Source organism: Carlito syrichta, unplaced genomic scaffold (assembly GCF_000164805.1).
Source record: "Carlito syrichta isolate Samal-C Ts95f unplaced genomic scaffold, Tarsius_syrichta-2.0.1 Scaffold303652, whole genome shotgun sequence".
Lineage (NCBI taxonomy): Eukaryota > Metazoa > Chordata > Mammalia > Primates > Tarsiidae > Carlito > Carlito syrichta.
The window spans coordinates 670,152-686,786 of record NW_007247748.1 but is presented as its reverse complement, the minus strand read 5'-3'; the positions used below and the strand labels follow the sequence as shown (position 1 = coordinate 686,786).

The 16,635-nt window shown below is 36.4% G+C and overlaps 1 protein-coding gene across 2 annotated transcripts in view; it reads right to left on the bottom strand.

Annotated features, from left to right (window-relative positions):
* Positions 1-16,635, bottom strand: part of SPIRE1 (spire type actin nucleation factor 1) — a 157,213-nt gene that overhangs the window by 28,808 nt on the left and 111,770 nt on the right. Inside the window, exons 6-8 of one of the 2 annotated variants that reach the window (XM_008058931.1) lie at positions 15,135-15,221; positions 13,651-13,780; positions 4,038-4,079 (exon numbers count right to left, since the gene is read on the bottom strand). In XM_008058931.1, coding sequence (XP_008057122.1) covers positions 4,038-4,079; positions 13,651-13,780; positions 15,135-15,221 — 259 coding nt within the window. The remainder of the gene's footprint in view (positions 1-4,037; positions 4,080-13,650; positions 13,781-15,134; positions 15,222-16,635) is intronic. The other variant, XM_008058932.1, reaches the window with a different exon arrangement.

The window sequence follows — 16,635 nt, the reverse complement described above, 5'->3', positions numbered from 1 at the left end:
CTCAGGCAATCCACTCACCTCAGCCTCCCAAAGCGCAGGATTACGGGCTGAGCCACCGAGCCCAGCTCATAACACTTTCAATAGAGAACTTGACATCATATGCATTTATTTTAGTATTACCTTCTATATATTAAGTAGCTAGAACAAATAAATAATTGGTGGTGCGGCAGGTGCTGAAAGGAACAAAAAAGGGGAAAAGCAGCAAGGTTTTTATACAAATTATAAAAGTTAAAATCTTTAAATAAATCTTTCATAGAAAGATAAAAGGAAAAGTATTTTAAAAGTTTCCCAAGGCTGGGCATGGTGGCTCATGCCTATAATCCCAGTACTTTGGGAGGCTGAGGTGAGAGGACTGCTTGAGCCCAGGAGTTTGAGACCAGCCTGGGCAGCATAGTGAGACCCGGTCGCTACAAAAAAACTAAAAAATTAGCTGAGTGTGGTGGCACGTGCCTGTAGTCCCAGTACTTGGAAGCTGAGGTTGAGTACAGCTTGAGCCCCGGAGGTCAAGGCTGCGGTAAGCCATGACAGAGCCACTGTACTGCACTCAAAAAAAAAAAAAAGTTCTCCAGAAAGTAAAAGAGGACTAACTGATTAATTTCTATTCAAGAAAATAGCAATTTTTAAATATGACAGTAAAGAGTATATTTTAAAAGATCTTCTATAGTGCATTTTATTATATACATTTCCTACAGGATTGTTTACATTGTTATAGTAATCCTCGAAGAGAAAGCACAAGTATTTACATGCACACATCTTTCACCTTTCTTAGCTATTCATATTCCAGTAGAGGCTCCTGCCATTTACCTGACAGCAGCTCACTCCCAAATTGGGGCTACAGTAATAAGAACACAATGGGCTTCTCATGCTGGTCTACCTTTCCAATTTACAAAGCCATGGTGGTTTTTTTGGGGCAGGGCAGAGATGAGGGTCTTGCTATGCTGCTCAGGCTGGTCTTGAACTTTTGGCTCCAAGTAATCCTCTTGCCTCGGCCTCCCAAAGTGCTGGGATTACAGGTGTGAGCTATCATACCCGGCCTGCTTAAAACATTTTAAAGTCATTTATGGCAGGTTAAAATTTTAAATGATACCAGCAGCACTTAAGGCTGGCAAAAATCATAAAGATAGAATATGAACTGCAGTTTAGGGAACACTGGCAGGTGACAGGGGTTGCTTTGAGTTTATTTCATTCTCAATCAGGGGATTTGAGAAATTGTCCAGTAGCTCTCTAACTGCCTGAGCCCGGAGCTATAAGACTGACATCTCATTTTAGCTCATTTATTGAAACTACTGAAATAAAACACTTGTACTAAATTCAAAGTCTTGAGAGAAATGGAATAAAAAACAGGTTATATAACAGTAAGGTTTCAGGATGATCTGCATATGTAAGACTAAATACTGTGTATGATCTTATGTCATACTACATATTTGTCAAGGACTTAGTTGAGCATATTTTTAAGAAGCTTGATTACTTATATTTTTCTATTTAAATTACTAACTCCTCTTATTACTTCAACGTATCAAATAAGAAAAATCAAACACTTGGACAGGCTTTGTATTTTTTCGATATAAGACATCATTTCTTGATTTAAAAACTGATAATGATATTTACATGTAAGCAAAATATTTAAGATATGAAATATTTAGATATGGTTTTAGAAATCACATACCCAAGATTCAGAACCTAAAATGCATACCCATGATATCAAATACTTTATGTAACAACTTTATGTGTGTCTGCTTTCTTAGTGGAAGGAAGTGTGAATGGAATATAAATTATATACTTAATATTTGCCTAGGGAAAATATACTTACCATAAGTGATGTTGAATTGATTATAAAGATTTTCACTAGGAATTAGTATTTCTTTTTTTTTAAAAATTAATATTTCTAAGATACACTTAAGCAACAGAATATATATCACTACATCTTATTCTACGCTTAAGTTCAGAGTTATTATCTAGACTAAATGTTTAAAATGTTTACTCAGTAGTTTGTTCATTTCCAACTCAGAAAATAAACTCCAACCTTTGCATTTGTTAGGAGCATGAAACAATCTTATTTATTTATAAATTGGAACCTTTAAATTAAGAGTTAAAATGCAACAATGAGAAACATAAAAGCAGCACAATAAATTAAGAATAAAGCACTTGGAAATCACAAAGTATGCTAACAAACAAAATAAATTATAGCAAATGATAAGAAGTGAAACCAAATAAAAATTACTATCCTTTTACATGAAAGAGTATAAGTACCAAGAGCTTTCTTCTCAACAAAGAACCCATCATATAGCATATAGCCTATAAGAACACAGAACACACCTATATATGAGGTGTGTGAGCATGCATACTTTCTAGAACAGTCACGTGTGCCTTTATATTAGCCAACAGTTAATGTGTTTAGGTAGCCAACTACTTACTTAGGGGCCAACTGATGGAAACATCTTTGGCAGATATTCAGAAGAAACAGAATATCTGTAATGTACATTGCCAACTTTTGGAGATTAGCTGTAGCATACATATTCCAAAACGTTTGAGTTTATTTTTCAGACCAAATATTTTTACAAGATAACTCTGCAAAAGGTTGAAAAAATAAAAACTGCCAAATGAATAAAGAAAATAGAAAATGCTCTTCAGTGGTCAGTCAAAATAGTTAATGAAGACTATAAAATATTAGAGTCATACCTGAGACCTAGAAAATTTAAAAACAATTGGAAACTAGTTTTGTAACTGGAAGATACTCAGTAAGTATTCATATACAGGATATACTAGAACTCTCTGGCTCTTTATAAATCTGTAAGATATGCCAACATTCTTTATATATTAAGAGACATTCTATGGTACTTAAAAGAAAATTCTGGAAGAAAATATTAGTGCCAACATCTAATCTCATTTTGCATTTAAAACAACAGCTTTCAAAACTTAAAATTCTTTTCTTTTTTTGAGTTGGAGTCTCACTCTGTCGCCCAGACTGGAGTGCAGTGGCTGCTCCTGGCCACCGCAGCCTCGACCTGCTGGGCTCTGGCGATCCTTCCGCCTCAGCCTTCCGAGTAGCTGGAACTACAGGCACGTGCTACCACGTCCGGCTAACAAAATTTAAAATTCTAATTTGCAAACTATTTTATTGGGATTAAGTTGACTTTGAAAATTTACTCATGTATACATTTAAATTTTCAATCTAAAAAGGGTTGGTTTTACATATCAATTTAGTCATTAATAGTTACTCACTTCACTATTAATCCCTGTCTATTTAATAGAAGGGGTCTAAACTTGTACTACAAACCTGTGACACATTAATTATATTTTACAACCACAGACATTACAAGAATCTTGCGTTTTTATACTTTTTTTGTCTTTTTTTTTTTGCTGTAGAGACAAGGTCTCGCCAAGTTGCCTTGACTGGTCTTAAACCCACGGCCTCAGGCAATCCACTCACCTTGGTCTCCTAAAATACTGGGATTACAGGTTGAGCCACCAAGACTGGCCCTCGTTTTTATATACTATTAACCAGCATTCAAAGTCATTCATGATTAGGATCTATTCTCCAAGTACAATAATATAAAAGATACCTCTTGTCCATCAACTGAGGTGCTGTAGTCATCTTAAGTAGATAACCATTTTGAGTTCAGCTACTTAAATAACTGAATGCTTTTGACAATAGAAAATGTCAAAATTGTGTCTTACAAAGTTTTTTCTCTTCTCTAAAGTCAAAGGTCTGTTTGAGACTTTAATGTCACTGCTTTAGAAGAGTCTGGGGGCAGTGACAACTACCATATAAGGATGGGTACTGCATTCCATAACCATGAGTATGGCGTAATGGTTCTTCCACAATTCCTTGGGAGGCAACAGATTTATTGTAATTTTACATTTAAAAAAATTATATTGTTTTCAAATAAGTAGAATGTTTTATTTACTGACCACATCTTAGAAGAAGCCTTTCAATTTTCTTTTTGACATGTTTGAACAAGCAGATGAATGAAACGTATTTCACAGAAACCACAAAACTCACGTCAGGTGTGAAAGTGCCTTTTTTTTTTTTTTACCTGACAAGTCAAAACTGTGAGACATGCTAAGTGGCCGGATTGCTGAAAAAAAGAAAACAAACAATAAAAAGAAAATAATTCAGCTGTTAGGAATATACAGAGAGGACAAAAAAGGGGGATGGGTAAAAGAAGACCCTCAGGGACACGTCCTCAAGGCAGAAGCTAGTGAATACAACCCAAGTACTTAAAAGCATGCAAAAGTCTTAGTTTCAACTGTATCACTAAGACTTGAAATGGAATAACAATAAAAGGAAAAAACAACTTGTTAAAGAACAAGTTAAAAATGAAAGCATGATAAAGATACAACATTTTAAAGAATCACAGATGGGATTTTTGACTTAAAAATAAAATAGATTTTTTAAAAAGCCATGGTTTAAAACATGATTTTAGGGAGCATACAAAATCTTTAAAATTTAGAGTAAATATGTCCTTCAACAATTTATGTAAGAATAAAAATTTGGCTCTCCCAATAAAGGTGAAGCATTTCGTCAAAATTCTCGGTCAAGAACTAGCAGCAACCCAATGTCTCAATAAACTATGTAAGGCAGGCAGTGTAACTGAGTAGCTGAAAGAAAAACCAAACTGCCCAAATTCAAATCTCAGCTCTGCCACTTGCTAGTAGCATGATCCCAGGTAAGTTACTTAACCTCTCTGTGCTTACATTACTTCATCTTTACATGAGAATATGGTCCCTATCGCACAGGATTGCTATGAAGATGAAATGATTTCATATAAGAAAAGGTGCTTCGAATGGTCCTTGACACACAGTAAAAGCTCAACGCAGTAGATCCTCCTTATCTGTGTTTCCCTTTCTGCGGTTTCAGTTAAACCTGTGGCCCAAAAATATTAAATGGAAAATTCCAGAAGTAAACAATTCACAACTTTTAAGTTGCATGCCTCCTGAACATTATTATAATTTTTCTACTTTATCATTAGTTATTGTTGTTAATCTCTTTCTGTGCCTAATTTATGAATTAAATTTTATCACTGGCATACATATATAAGGTTTGGTACTAGCCATGGTTTCAGGCATCCAAAGGGGTCTTGGAATGTATCTTTCAATAAGAGAGACTATTGCAATTATTATTTCTTAAATATAAAATTACTATTTATTTTCTATTGAAAGAATTTGTTTTTAAAATTTATTATAGTTAATGAAATGAAGGAATTTTAAATGAATGAATTTTTATACTTTAAATGAATGAATTTTACAGTATGTAAATACCATTAAGCTCAGTAAAGCTATTAAAAATGATTGTGAAAGTAGGTATTACCTATTTTTACTGCTGTCTAAAACTCTTACTAACACTGTGACAAGAGTACATCAAAGAGAACTTTTTTTCTGTGACTTAGGTTAGTCTTCTATTACTGTTAAGAAACTGCCACATCAAACACCGAAGCATGCATTTCCAATATCCAGTAGACCATTCCTCGGTCCTTCCCCATGAGGGGAAGAACTAAATCCATTTCTCCATTTCAAGAACTAAATCCACCAGGACTTCTCAGTCTCCAAAACTGCTGAAGCCAAAACAACGTCTCTCTGAATATCTTTTGTCTCATTCTTCCTTCCATTCTTGTAAATCCTCTTCATATAAACAGAAGAGGATGATTTGAGATGTTAATTATTTCTCCTTGTAATTTTTTCATCACCCCATTTCACAAAGTTGGCCCCTTAGTGAAACTTTGTTATCACTAAAGACGAGCTTGCCTTTCTGACTTTCGATTTCTGGAAGCCTGAGATCTGGTAGGCATCATGTCCTGTGGGGAGGGCAGGTACCTTTGCAGTCAGAGAAGGATACAACTGTAGGTCAACAGTGGCTTTGGAAGTACAGGTCTATCAGGCAGAATGTCTCCCCAGTTGCTGCTTTTCCAGGGAGGTATCTTCTAGAGTTTCTAGATGGCCCCAATTTAATGAAATATATCTCTTAAACACACACACACACACACACACACACACACACACACACACACACACATTTTTTTAAGTCAGTGTCTCACTCTGTTGCCCAGGCTGGAGTGTAGAAGCATGCGCACAGCCACTGCAGCCTCAATCTGCCAGGCTCAGCTGATTCTTTTGCCTCAGCCTTCCAAGTAGCTGGAACTATAGGCATACATCACCATGCCCACCTAATTTTTTTTTTTATTTATTGTGAAGACAAGGTCTCGCCAAGTTGCCCAGGCTGGTCTTGAAATCCTGGGCTCAGGCAATCCTCTCGCCTCCACCTCCCAAAGTGCTGGTATTACAGGCATGAGCCACTGCGCCCAGCTCACCATATAATTTAACAGATTTTTTTTAAAGGAATCATTTATAGTTGAAACCCAGAAGCTCAATATAGAATCTTTAAAAATAATGTGAAAGAAAAGCATTGAATTACATTCTAAGCACATCTTAGCAAGATGTCAGAACCATATGTAGATGTTTTTGAATGCACACATGTTAACAAAGGAGATGTACATCTTAGACGGGGCAAATAAAGCAACTATTTTTTAACAATTATACTTATTGTTTGAGGGTCAGGAAATAATATTTTATGTATTTTCATCCTAATGCATAAATTAGGACATAGTTTTTAAATAGGCACTTTATTGTGTTTTGGCTTTCTTATAGGAGACTGGTTAGGGATTTTGTGTTGGGAAGAATAATTTTCTTGCCATTACAAAAACTATATTTCTAAACTCATAAATTATCTACCCTTATGTTTTCCTAGTTATATACAGCAAATACGATACTACATATTCCCACGACACTTTTCAGTTTTCTCTAATATCTTCTTATTTTGTTCTTCTCTGGTACATAAATGTATCTTTTGAAATAAGAGTGACTACTGAGTAAGAAAGGGATACTATTATTTCTTTGGAGATGAAGTTCCTTTCTTTTCTTAAGATGTTTAGAAAAAAGAAAATGATCAGACACATGAACAAAGACTGATACACAAGAATAGTAATTTCAAACTTAATAGGGAAAAAGGAAATAAGCCTGTGAGACATAAGGAAAGAGATGACTAAAACACAATTTAGCCATCTGTTAAGAGATCATGTTCATATAAACATGTTTTGAGTCATAGTTAATGACATTAGTAAGCTCTGCCACTTATTAGTAGTGTGTTCCCAGGCAAGTTACCTCTCTTTAAATTACTTCATCTTTAAAATGAGAATAGTACCTATGCCAAGGGATTGTTATAAAGATTCAATGACTTCATATAAAAAAGGTGCTTAGAATAGTGTTTGACACATAGTAAAAGCTTAATACAGTAGGCCTTCCTTATCTGCATTTCGCTTTCTGTGGTGCAGTTACCTATAGTAATGATACTAATATTCATGCCACACACAATATTAAATGGAGAGAGCCGAATACTGTGGACACACAGTGCCCATTTTGTAATGCCCAAGTAGATTCACTGGTCCTGGATGCCTCTGACTGTTGAAATCATGGGTAACATTTTCTTCTTTAAACATTTCCCCCATTTCTGCAGTGGGTTTCTACTTATAACTGCATGGAGGGAAAAGGTTATAAAAATATTTAAGGGAAATTTTCTTTAAGTTAATTCTGCCAACATTATCCTAACCAAACTTCCCAAAGCAAAATTTTGTAGTAAGAACTAACATAGGTCTGTAGGAAAAATAAGCCCCAATGGCTTACTTCCCAATTAAGGTTTAAGATCAGTTTGAACTCAAAGTTGAGAAGTAAGTCTACAAGTAAGACTCTCAATGGAACAATCTTTGCTATAACAGCTCAATTTTGGTTGTTGTGAAACACCAACTCCCAAGGTTAAAATAAAAATAAGACATGCTCAACATAAAAATGATATTTAATTGTCCTAAAGTAGGGATCCCATTAGTTAGCATCTAAATATAATTTTTAAAAAGTGAAGCTGAAGAATATGTATGTGACAGAGTCTTGCTATGGGAGACTGAGTTACTAATCAAAAAGCTCCCAAAGACCAAACCCAGAACCAGATAAATCCACTGGTGAATTCTATCAAACACTGAAAGAAGAATTAAGCCAGCCCCTTTCAAACTCTTCAAAAACACTGAAGAGTGGGGAATACTTCCAAACTCATGTTTTTTTCTGAATTGGGGTTTCACTATGTTGCCCATGCAGGAGTGTAGTGGCATGCTCACAGTTCACCACAGCCTTGACCTCCTGGGCTTAGGTGATCCTTCTGCCTTCTGAGTAGCTGGGACTATAGGTATGTGCCACCATGCTTGGCTAATGTTTTGATTTTTTTTTTTATAGAGATGAGGTCTCATTATGTTGCCTAGGCTGGTCTTGAATTCCTGGGCTCAAGCAATCCTCCTACTTCAGCTTCCCAAAGTGCTTGGATTACAGGTGTGGGAGCCACCACTGCGCCTGGCAGATGACATGATCTTATATATAAAAAAAAACCCTAAAGACTCCATTAAAACAAAAACAAAAACTGTTAGAACTAGTAAACAAATTCAGTGAAGTTACTAGATACAAAATCAACATACAAAAATCAGTTTTGTATCTGTACATTATTAACAAACTATCTGAAAAGGAAATTAGGAAAACAATTCCATTTGTCATAACACCAAAAAGAATAAAATACCTAAGAGTAAACTTAACTAAGGAGGTAAAAGATTTGTATACTAAAAACAGTAAGATATAAAAAAATAGAAAAACATCCTGTATTCACAGGTTAAAAGACTTACTGTTAAAATATATATCCTACCCAAAGCTATATACAAATTCAATACAATCCCCAGGAAAATTCTAATGGTATTTTTAAAAACTGAAATAGAAGAAAAACCCTAAAATTCGTATAGAACCACAAAAGACATCAATTAGCCAATCAATCTTGAAAAAGAAGAACAAAGCTGGAGGCATCACACTTTTTGATGTTAAAATATATTACAAAGTTATAGTAATCTAAATAGTAGGTACTGGCAAACAGACAGAATAGACCAGTGGAACAAAATGGAGTCTAGAAATAAACCCATGCATGTATGGTCAACTGATCTTTGACAAGGGTGCCCAGAATATACAATGAAGAAAGTACAGTTTCTTCAACAAATGGTGATGGGAAAATTGGATTTCATGTTCAAAAGAATGAAATTGAACTCTTATCTTAATACTGACTCAAAATGGATTAAAAACTTAAACATAAGACCTGAAACTGTCCTATGAAAAAACGTAGGGAAAAGCTTCATGACACTGGTCTTGGCAATAATTTCATGGATAAGACAGCAAAAGCACAGTCAATAAGAACATAATAAAACAACAAAAACAAAAATAAACAAATGAGTCTACATCAAACTAAAAGCTTCTGCACAGCAAAGGAAACAATCAATAGAGTGAAAAACCCACTTTATGCCAGAAAATATTTGCAAACCATATATCTGATAAGGGGTTAATATTCAAAATACAGAATAAGCTCCTACAATTCAACAGTAAAACAACCAATAACATGATTAAAAAATGGGAAAAGGGCCTAAATTTATATTTTTCCAAATGGCCCACAGCTATATGAGAAAATGCTCAACGTCATTAATCATCAGGGAAATGCAAACCAAAACCACAGTAAGTTATCAACATCACATCAGTCAGGATGGCTATTATCAAAAAAGCAAAAGATAACAAGTATTGGCAATGATGTGAAGGAACTGAAGTCCTTTATATGCCGAAATAAGAATGCAAAATGATGCAGCTGCTATGGAAAAGAGAATGGAGTTCCCTCAAAAAATTAGAAATACAACTACCATATGATCCAACAAGTCCACTTCTGAGTACATATCCAAAAAAAAAATCGAAATCAGGATCTTGGATAGATATTAGTATTCCTATATTCATAGCAGTATAATTCACAATAGCCAAGATGTGGAAACAACCTAAATGTCCATTGACAGATGAATGGATAAGGAAATGTTTACACACACACATATACCAATGTATTTATAAACACACACACACACACACACATCATGGAATACTATATAGCCTTATAAAAGAAGGAGATTCTGCAATATGCACCAACATGGATGAACCTTTAGGACAGGGGTCCTCAAACTACGGCCCGCGGGCCACATGCGGCCCGCTGAGGACATTTATCCGGCCCATCGGGTGTTTTGCCGCCTTAACTTGTTACGACTATCGTGACAAATGTGGAACCCGACATTGACCATCTCATTAGCCAACAGCAGGCCCATGGTTCCCATTGAAATACTGGTAAGTTTGTTGATTTAACTTTACTTGTTCTTCATTTTAAATATTGTATTTGTTCCCGTTTTGTTTTTTCACTTCAAAATAAGATATGTGCAGTGTGCATAGGAATTTGTTCATAGTTTTTTTTTTTTAAACTATAGTCCGCCCCTCCAATGGTCTGAGGGACAGTGAACTGGCCCCCTGTTTTAAAAGTTTGAGGACCCCTGCTTTAGGATATTATGCTGAATGAAATAAGCCAATCAAAGAAAGACAACTACTGCATGATTCCATTTACATGAGATATCTAAAATAGTCAAACTCATGGAATCAAAGCATAGAATGGTAGCTGCCAGGGCCTGGAAGAGGCATTGAGGAGTTTACTCCACAGGCATAAGTTTCAGTCAAACAAGATGAATAAGCTCTAGAGATCTGCTGCATAATAATGTACCTATAGTTGACAATATGTATTGTACACTTAACATTTGTTGAGAGGGCAGATCTCATGTTAAGCCGGTGTTTTTCTACAATTAAAAAAAAATTCTGCTGGGTGTGGTGGCTTATGCCTGTAATTCCAGCACTTTGGGAAGCTAAGAAGAGAGAATCACTTGAGCTCAGGAGTTCGAGACCAGTCTGGGCAACAAGGCTGTAGTACTAGCTACTGGGTGGGCTGAGTTGGGAGGATCACCGGGCCCGGGAGGTCAAGGCTGTGATCATTTCACTACACTCCAGCCTGGGTGACAGAGTGAGATCCTGTCTCAAAAAAGAAAATAAAAGAAAAAGGATTGCTGTGATACTTAAGTGCAATAGGGAGTGTCCCCTTAACTGCTTAAAATAATTACTATTCTTCCTCTTATACTCCCTTAAATGGCCTCACTTAAAGACATTATGACTGCTGTAAATGTTTATTTATCTCTCTTGTAATATGAACGTGCATGGCGCTTGAGAGTCACTATCCTGGAAGCATTTTCTGAGAAGGGTCTACGCCTCATTTATCTCTATGGCCCCAGCTGCTGGCACAATGAATAAGAAGCCGTACAGCTTCAAAAAAGTGTTGGGAAAATTAAGGAACCAAATGTAAAATATCAATCCAAGTCAAAGAAACACATTATGCTTGACTTGTTCCTTTCTACAGTGTGCTGAATTGATGCTTCCATTGAAGTCTACCATCCCTAAACCTAGTTACTCCTCACTCTTGTAAACCATAAACTTACTTTTCTTGTGGTAACATATTTGTTTTACCTTACAGTTTTGTTGAAATATTTTCTATTAATCCCATTATTCTCTTAAAGGTAGAGTAAATTTTAAAAATATAGTCTTAAACTATCATTCTACAGTACCATTTTCTTTTTTTTTCGTAGTGGTACCCTTTTTCTTTTTTTTTTTGACAACATTTGAGTACCAAAGTTCTTACTTTTTTGATGCTATGGATCCTTTAGGAATTTTAGGAAAGCTATGCACGATTGCGCCAGAAAAACACACATATATACACTTTACGCAATATGCAAATTTTGTATATCTCAGAGGATTCACAGACCATCCTTAAGCCCATTCAAGGATTCCCAGGAATAAAAACTCTTGGTCTGCATGGTTTGAATGTTTTGGTTCATAATTATAAACATGCTTATCTGGATTTGTCATTTAGCAATGCTTTAAACATTTTGAAGAGACAAAACTTGCTGCCATAAAAATTAAAGAGGAATCTATTGATACAACCTTTATTTACTCTGTAGCTTTGTCACCAGAAGGTACATTTAATTATTTCAATACATATGGGAGTACTTTGTACAGCCCAATCCTGTATGAGGGAGACAACAACGAACAAGACAGATCAGGGGTCTGCTATCATGGAGGTCACACTATAACAGAAGGGCCAGGACTAAACAAGGAAAATTAACAGGGAATGGCTGAAGAGTTGAAGACCGGAAGCAGGGAAAACAGAGGGTTGATGTGACAGACAAGAGCAGATGACAGCCAGTCGGGAGAGTGAGAAGACTGGAAGATTAGAAAGACCCAGAAGTAAAATCAACAGGGCTTAGCTATCAGGTTTCTGAAGTTTCTATCTCGGTGAACCAGGATGAGATGACCTGGGGAAAGAGGATGAGTTCACTTGTGGACATGTTGAGTTTGTCTTGCTTGCAGGATATGAGGAGCTCCCATCTAGCAAACAGCTGGATGTATGGGTCTACATTTTTGGAGATCTGCACTGTAAATTGTTAGCTGGAAGGTAGTCAGAAACAAAAACCATGGAAACCAGGATAGAAATTTTAAGGACCAAGGAGTCTGACGAGGCAGAAAAAGAGATTAGAGGAAAAAACTAGCAGAGCATGGGTCACACAACTGTTTTCTTTCCTGTTCAGAAATATGATCTGTTTTCCTAAAGGAAGTTTCTCTGAATTCTTTGGGTATCCTTACATTTTCAAACTGGAGGAGAGCTATATAAATAAAGATGTTTACAAGCACCTTAAAATATGGCCTTGCTATAAATAAAAACCAATGTGTGTTTATAGTACACATTAAAAATTAAAAACAATAAATATAAAGAAGTTTGGGAACAAGTTAAGCGATAGCAGATAATAACTAATGCTTTCATCACAGAATATTGTATCTTTATACCCATAATTTAGAAACAAAACTACGTATCACCTGTATTTCTAAGATACAGTCCATACTTATCTTTGTATATGCATTACATTTTTTTTTTTAATAGGGGATTTCACTCTGTCGCCCAGGCTGGAGTACAGTGGCACGATCATGACATTACAATTCATGGCAGCCTTGACCTCCTGGATTCAGGCTATCCTTTCACCTCAGCATCCCAAGTAGCTAGGACTATGCCTGACCAATTTTTAAATTTTCTCTGTAGAGATGTGGTTTCACTATGTTGCCCAGGCTGGTCTCAAACTCCTGGGCTCAAGCAATCTGCCAGCCTTGGCCTCCCAAAGTGCTGGGATCACAGGTGTGAACCATTGTGCCCAGCCTGTATATACATTACAACTTATAAAGTTTTTTTTTTTTTTTTTTTTTGCCAAAATCCTATTTAACTCTTACACAAAATCCATAATGTAGATAAGAGGAATTTTTAATCCCCATGTGCTAATGCAGAAAACGATATTCAGAGAGGTAAAGAGTCTCCTGAAATCTCAGTCTAGAAACTGGCAGAGCTCTTTCAGTTGTGCCATGATGCTCTTGTATAGCTCAGTATCAGACAGGAGAAGACTATCCCATCCTGTGAATTTGAAGTACAAACTTCTTAAGTGTGATGGGGTATGTGTATGCAAGAAAGAGAGCAAGAAGGAAAATGAGTGCCAGAGAGAAAGAGAAATGAACAAGCAATGAGAACCCCATGGATCATTTTTACTGCCCGCCATTATTTTCATGGGGCTAGTTATATAAAGGCACTTTTTCCAGTAGATGACTCAAAGTGGACAGTATAAGAAGCAGAGGACTCACCTAGTTTGCTACGTCTAATCTCCTCTGGTGAGACAGGTCGCAATTTTCTTTCTGCTTTAATTTCTTCTAATATTCTTTCATGGAGGCTCCGTGGCCGTGGTGGGGTTGGCTTCAGTTTTCTGGCGGAGGCCTTGAAAAAGAAAACATAATGGCTAGAGATTTGAGTACTTGTCCTAAGTAATTTTTACTCAAGTCCATTCATACAGTATAGTATTATAAATTATATTTCATTGACTGTAACATTACTTGATAAAAGACTATTTTCAAGCCATTAAATATCAAGATCCCTAAAGCAATGTGGATTTCACAGTGACTTAGTCACATAGGCTCAACTAATTTTATTTTATTTTTTAAAGAAAGGGTCTGGTTATATTGCACAGGCTGGAGTGCAGAGGCTATTCACAGGTGTGATCATATAGTACCTTATAGCCTTGAAATCCTCAGTTCAAGTGATCCTCCCACCCCAGTCTCCCAAGTAGCTGGGACCACAGGTGTGTGCCACTGCACTTGGCTTGCTCAACTAATTTTAGGCAGTCTAATTTGCTAAAGTTATAGTTATGTTCCCTACACGCTAGCATGACAGGCAATCAATTTTAATGTAGGCTATACTTTACTAATATTAGTTTCAAAAACTAACATCTTTTAGTAACTCACCATGGCCTTCTTACATTATTATTATCTTCATTCTATAACTGAAGAAATAAAGGCTCAGGGAGGCTGATCAACTCCCATATGGACATGCAGCTGCTAAACTGTGGAGCCAGCGTGCAAATCCAGGTTCTGTAACTTGCCTGTCCCTTCTGCTCTACCATGACTTCCCTTCCTAAAATCACTTTGTGGGTGGTCTCTTTCGCTTCCTTTAAATAAATGTATGAAAAGAATCATTAATTATGCTTTGGCTGTACACAAACTGGAAAATACCATTCCCCTTATAGTTACTCTATGCACACTGTTTTGAGAGACTTTGGTGAGAGCTGATATTGAACCAGGGGAAAAAAGAAGTGAGGAAGAGAGAAAACACAAACCAATATCCAAACAGAACATTTCAATGTCACTAGCAAGCACTCTGTTAACAGAGGAAGATTATGAACACAAAAGTGGATGCACAATAAGGTGCATTTATTGTAACACAGTGGCAATATAATAAGAAGGGGTAGCAGTACTATACAGTAAATTGTAAAGGCAATCTCTGCCATGAATTATCCACTGTTACATTAGCTGTTACTATAGGAGGTATATTACCAGATTTTGCACCATAACCCAGGCTGTTGTGAGTAAAACCATCCTAAGACATCCTTGTACTGAATAATTTAAAGATCTTTCAGTGACTTAAAAATATTATTTACAGCTGGGCTTCATCATTAGAACAAAAGCTCAGTGGAAAAACTAACCACTTAGCAGAACTGAATTCTAGAGATGACACTCTAGAGGAGAATAGTTCCTGATGATGTCTCTAACCAAGAGGAATAGGTCACATTACATACTGGATTTAAAGGAGGTCTTGATCTGATGAAGTCAAGGATGATTTCATGAGCACTCTTTTTTAACCGAGGGGGAATATCACCATTCACCTAAAAGGAGACAAAAAGTAGAAGTTTCATTATGAGTTTTGGGGTACAGCTGTTATCTCAAATATGCCACAAAATTAGTGAAGTGTAATCTGGTTCTACCAGGAATATGTTTCAAATCTATAAAGTGGAAAGTAAACAGCTGAGTGATTCAGAACAAAAGTAACTGTGGAAATATAGAAAATCCAAGTTCACAATAATTCTACCATTTTGGGAAACTACAAGTAGAGACCCAAAAAACTCAGAATTTATTAAAAATTGGGTATTCTTACATGTTTAAACTTCAGTCACCGTCAAAGTACTCTCCGTTTGATGCAATACACCTATCGAGATGCTTTTTCCACTGCTCAAAACAGTTTTGAACTCATCAGTCTGGATGCCTTTTAGTGCTTCTGCCATTTTTTTGTTTTGCCTCTTCAACATGGGCAAAACGTTTCCCTGTGAGGACTTTTTTCATTCAGGGAAACAAAAATAAGTTGTTTGGGGTGAGACTGGGTGAATAGGGAGGTCATAATGTTTTGGTCAAAAGCTGCTGAACACTCAGTGCAGTGCAGGCAGGTGTGTTGTCATGGTGGAAGAACTGGTTACCTGTTTGCCACAACTTGGGATGTTTCTTCTACAAATCGTGACACAACCTTTTCAAAACTTCCAGATGAAAACTTTGGTTGACTATTTGATCTGGAGCAACAGATACCAAGTGTACTACAAGGAGCCCGCCCTCCAAAAGATAATTTCATTTGTTGGGGGTTTCTCTTCATTTATGAGACATATTCCTTCCAACAAAAAGTTTCTAAAATTATGAATGTAAGTGGAATAAAGAACACTTGCACTTATTAAATATTTTATAATTTAAAAAGTCTTTCACCTCTTATTTTCATCCTTGTAAAAAACCTAGGTGATAGGAAGGATTGGTGACATAATTTGCATTCTTTTTATTATTTTTCTTTTTTTTTGAGTTGGAGTCTCACTGTATTGCCCAGACTGGAGTACAGTGGCACGCTCCCGGCCACCACAGCCTCGACTTGCTGGGCTCCGGCAATCCTTCCACCTCAGCCTTCCAAGTAGCCGGGACTACAGGAGCGTGATACCATGCCCGGCTAATTTTTGATTTATTGTAGAGACGAGGTCTTGCCAAGTTGCCCGGGTAGGTCTTGAACCCATGGGCTCAGGCAATCCACTCGCCTCCCCTCCCAAAGTGCTGGGATGACAGGCTGTGCCACCGAGCCCGGCCTTATTCTACATAGTTTTAAGCAGATTAGACAATTAATAAAATTTTCCTCAATATGCTTTATTTGGATTTTAAACATTCGTGAATTGTAACAAATACAATAATTAAAAGATGTTAAGTTTCTACACCTGTATTTTTTTTTTTTTGAGTTGGAGTCCCACTCAGTTGCCCAGACTGGAGTGCAGTGGA